Source organism: Rhamphochromis sp. 'chilingali' (assembly GCF_963969265.1).
Source record: "Rhamphochromis sp. 'chilingali' genome assembly, chromosome: 14".
In the NCBI taxonomy this organism is placed as follows: domain Eukaryota; kingdom Metazoa; phylum Chordata; class Actinopteri; order Cichliformes; family Cichlidae; genus Rhamphochromis; species Rhamphochromis sp. 'chilingali'.
In genome coordinates, this window is record NC_137941.1 from 577,036 (window position 1) to 582,075 (window position 5,040).

General features: G+C 44.1%; 1 protein-coding gene across 1 annotated transcript in view; it reads left to right on the forward strand.

Moving 5' to 3' along the window:
• ttn.1 (titin, tandem duplicate 1) overlaps positions 1-3,457 on the forward strand; it is a 176,964-nt gene extending 173,507 nt beyond the window's left edge. The window contains exons 226-230 of the mRNA XM_080902216.1: positions 47-203; positions 549-1,039; positions 1,125-1,278; positions 1,490-1,810; positions 2,082-3,457. Coding sequence (XP_080758342.1) covers positions 47-203; positions 549-1,039; positions 1,125-1,278; positions 1,490-1,810; positions 2,082-2,374 — 1,416 coding nt within the window. The 3' untranslated portion in view covers positions 2,375-3,457. The remainder of the gene's footprint in view (positions 1-46; positions 204-548; positions 1,040-1,124; positions 1,279-1,489; positions 1,811-2,081) is intronic.
• Positions 3,458-5,040: the final 1,583 nt, after the last annotated feature.

A 5,040-nucleotide genomic window follows, 5' to 3' on the forward strand; every position in this document is an offset into this window, starting at 1 on the left:
ATATTTACCTTATTTAGAAATCCAGTCATATTTTCTGTATGGGCAGGTTTTGTCTCAAGGTGGAAAGTATGAATTATTTGAGGATTCTGGCTCAGCTCATCTCGAGATCTATGAATTGGAGGCCTCTGATAGTGGGGTGTACAAGTGCACTGCTACAAACAGCGCTGGAGCAGTTTCAACTATGTGTACTGTCAGTGTACAAGGTAAGTCTACACCTGATTTGTACACCTACAAATGTTTAAACCAGAGGTGTCAAAATTACGTCTGCATTTCAGTGAAATTGGCGACTGCAGAATTTTTAAAAATTAGGAGCTGGGTAAAGTGATACCCATTTTTATTCTCAGCCATTTTCCATTGTGTTGGACAAAAGGTCCAGGCCTTAAACCTCATGCGTGTTCTCCCATTTAACTCCAAAGAGTCGTGCTGACAGATTTCTTTCTTTATCACAGCAGCTTTTTCGTTATCATGTGGAGATGGCTGTAAAATGAGTTTGACACGCCTAGTTTAAACTCTTTCCTGACATAATGTCTTTCTTATGTCTTTTCTAGGCTCAAAGAGCTCCAAAACAAAAGCTGAAATCTCTGAGGAAGTTGTAAAAAGAGAAATGATCCATGAAGAAATCTCGTCTTCTGTAAAGGAGGTGAAGACCTCCCACAGCCAGATGTCGATCACAGAGGGCCAGTCTCTAACACTGAGGGCGAGCGTCCCTGGTGCCTCTGACGTCAGATGGATCCTAAACGGGGTTGAACTGACCAACTCGGAGCAGTACAGATATGGAGTATCTGGAAGTGACCACACCCTAACCATCAGGACGGTGACTGAGCATGAGCAGGGGATCCTCACGTGTGAGGCGCAAACACAGCGAGGACTGGTCCGGTGTCAGTTTAACACCACGGTCACCACCAAGCGATCAGACGCGCCTCATTTTCTGGTGCAGCCCAGGTCCCAGAATGTTAATGAAGGACAAAATGTGAAATTCATGTGTGAAATTGCAGGAGAGCCTTCTCCTGAAGTGGAGTGGTTGAAAGACAACATGATTGTGAGTGTTTTCTTCAGAAGATTTATGGAAATCAGCCAGTTGAATTAGTCTTTAAGCCAATTCTAAATTACTTAACTGTTTGCAGATATCTGTCACATCAAACTTGAAACTGAGCCGCTCTAAGAATGTGTATACTCTGGAGATACGTGAAGCCACAGTTGCAGACAGTGGGAAATACACAGTAAAGGCCAAAAATCAGTTTGGACAGTGCTCTGCAACTGCGTCCCTCAACGTCCTCAGTAAGTTACCGCCGCTGCGTTTCAGACACCGTGTCACAGTGTGTTTAATTAGCTTGTATGCTAATGAGTCTTGGACTGCACCAAAGTCACTATTTAGTGGAAATCCAAGGCACTTGAGCATCCTCAGCTTACACTCAGTGTACGCAAATGGTTTGCAGTAACTGTGCACATTGTGATATGAGCCATGTGCTTGTCATCTGCATCCTTACAGCTCTTGTTGAAGAACCGACAAAAATTATAATCGCAGAACAAAGAGCTTCTACTGACACTGCAGTGAGCATGCAGAAAAGATTCATGGCCTCCTCAGTTCACATGGAAGCAGCTTCTATGCAGGCCAGCAGTGTCAGCAGCAGCTCCCGCTCTGCTGCTGCCGGGTTTTCATTTGAGAGCATGTCTGCGACTAGCATGTCAGCCACGATGGCCGAGTCGGTGGTTTCCATGAGCTCCAGGAGCACGATGATGGAAATGTCTGCTCATACGCATGCCGAGTCCTCGTCCTCACTGAAGGCCCTCACCACGGGGATTAAAAGAGGTGAGACGACTTTCAAAATGTGCATGTAAACTCAGACAGCAGGACCCGAATGAGTTTCTGTGTGACAGCAACTGTAATGGTGAAAGCATTGTGGCATTTCTCCTTTCCTCCTCTCACTGTTATCATCAGCTTATGATTCAAATATCTGCACTGATATGTTTGCAACAACATACGAGGGAAGACAAACACATGGTCGTCACCAGCAGCCTGCTGTTCTCACACAGCCTTTGACCGTAACAGAGTCTTCATCCAACGTTCTCTTCTCTAACAGGCACGCCACCAAAGGTCGAAGCTCTTCCAGAAGATGTGTGCGCAGAGCCGGGGAAGTCTCTAACCGTAGTGGGGATGTTCTCTGGAGACCCCACACCCTCTGTCCAGTGGGTCCGCTCAGGTCGGACGCTCCCCAATGGGGATGAGCGATACCACGTGGAGAATACCACTGACCTCTCCACCCTCGTGATCTCTGCAGTGAAGGAGGCTGATGCCGGAGCGTACACCCTCAGACTGTCCAACGAGCTCGGCTCCGACTCTGCAACCGTCAACATTCGCATTCGGTCCATGTAAAAAGGAAGACAAAGTCAATTCACGTCCCCCGTTTCCCTCATCCAGAACCTCTTTATTTAGTGACGCAGCACCAATAATCCTACTTGATAAAGATCTGGATTTCTGTTCTTGTAAATATGAACTATTTTTGACATTAATTTATGCCAAACTAGACTAAAGTCTAAAGTTGTTATAAAATGTGCCATATTGGACAGTTATGACTTAGGATTTTTGACAGACGTTTCTGTGACATGTACATAATGTATATAGCCGAATTTAACGGTTATGGGAAATGTATGCATTGTTATTTATGACAATATAATATTAACTGAAACAAAAGAACAAATGTTTGAACAGGAGAAAGTTTCCGCTGGAACGAATACCCTGTGAAACCAAGAAACTAAAATCTGTGCCTCAACGGTAAGTTGAAGTCTTTAAGATTGCCTCGGCAGGTAGAGAGGTTCCCTGCTGACGTTATAAATCAGAAACAGAAGGACAACGTTTTTTATTTTATTTTATTGTTTTTTGGACGCGCTCCTGAGCGTGGGATATTACAGTTTCATATGAATTGTACCATGAGCGTAAGACCCCGAGTGCTGTTTTCATTACCCTCGTGTAAGCAGCGCAAAACGGCCTTGCGCTCAGACCGACTGTGTCGTACCACCACAATTTGATGACCGGCTCCGAGTGTGAGCGGCCTGCACTCGGAGCGTTAAGATCATTTTAATGAAGAGCGCTGCTTCTGGCTCAGGACGGCCGGCCTGGCTTTGGAAAACAGAACATCTCCTGGCCAAATAAGTGAAGAGAAAGTCAGAGCCGGCTCTTCTGTGCAGAAGCAGCGCCGTCTCTCGGAGGACAGTTAGCAACATGCTTTGTGTGTTTGAGTGTTTGTAGCTTTTAGTCGTTTCACCGTGTCAGTAGTCAGGGTTTCCTTCGTTCGCCACAGGGACTTCATGTCCCGTGAAGAGAAAGCAGTTAAGTCTTGCCCTGCACTTTGAGTTCATTGATCTGTTGATGTAGAATTGTTTCCTCCTCCTTGAGATTTGTGCATTACTGATTTAATAAAGCATGATTTCAGCACTACACACACGCTCGTCTGGATTTATTGTGTGGAGATGATGGAGCATTTTCACAGTGATCTGAGGATTTCCTCCCGATTTTCCCATTCAGATAATTATTACATTCAGGTGGATTGAAACATGATAATTCAGTGAAGTTAATGGGACTGTGCTCTATTTAATGACTTTTATATAGTTTGTTATTCAGTGGCCCGTTGCTTGTTGTTTGTCACATACAGAAAACAAACCTTCACGTCAGTGTTGTTTTGTAATATTTAACTGTCAGAATAAAGTAACTCCTGGATATCAGGGCGAGTTACGAGCGGTTTACACGACCAGGACCAGACTGATGAGTCTCCGTGGGAAATATGAATGTGAATGTGGGATTAGACTAAGTCCAATTAAACAAATAACCTAATGATCTCGCCCAGGACCCCATGCCCCGGAGCCAGGCTCTGGAGGGACTGCTCAGATACACCTGCAGGAGGAGCCATACAGGTCTGATGTTCCAGTGTAGAGACGTGGACCATCACCTCTCATTTAATGGGCTAACAGTCCACCGTTAGCTTCAGCTGCACACAGCCTCTACAGGTCTTCCTCAGTGGGCCCATCTTCATCATCTGCCACAGTTCCATCCATTTCATTTGTCACTCTTTTTCTGAAGGGCCAATCCCACCTGTAAGGGGAGTTTTCTCAAAGATGTGATTGGGCCAGCTTGGTGTGAGTCTAGAGGGTCTCAAACTCGCGGCCCGTATCACCCCTACTTGTGGCCCGTACATTGACATGAAAAAATATAACGCAGTTTGATGTTTGACTTTTTTTTGTTAGGGGGGATTTGTTTGTTGTTGAGTGCAATGTTAAAATAAGTTATTTATAAAACCCAAAAATGATTGAATATGAAGGCAACATGAGCAGAGAGCACAAACATGCTGAGGGATTGGGTGTGTTAGCTCAGTGAGAGTCACAACTAATGTGTACACTTATGTCTGCGCTTTTATTTTGTTAAATACGAACACAATGATAACAGAAGTGCTGCCAGGTGTTCATTTGGTGACTCAATGAAAGGCTTCAGTTTGTTAAGAGGGGGGTAAAAAAGTGTGTGTTTTTATACAATATTTGAAATTTAAAAAACCAAACATTTTAGGAAATCTTTGTGGGTGTTTACTTGTTTTGTTTTGTTTGTACTACTTGAACACTAAAGTGGCCGTCCAATGAGACGACAGTGCCATACGGCGCCAACTTAAGAAAACACCAGCAGTAGGAAAAACGCTGCAAAAGCACACAAAACACAACGGAAATAGGAAAAAACACAAGTGTTTCTGGGGAGACAATAACCCGACGGACCAGTTACAGGAACCAAAATATAGTAAGAATTGAAAGAAGTGGGGGATCTATCTGTTTTGTGAGGAAAGAAAAGATGAGAGGTAATAGTGTTAGCCTGACTATTAGCCTAAAGATCCGTCATCAGTATGATATGAATCATGATAAAACACGCCTACCGTGTTTTGGGTTCCTGCAATGGGTCCGTCGGGTTATTGTCTCCCCAGAAACACTTGTGTTTTTTCCTATTTCCATTGTGTTTTGTGTACTTTTGCAGTGTTTTTCTTATTGCTGATGTTTTTTTTAAGT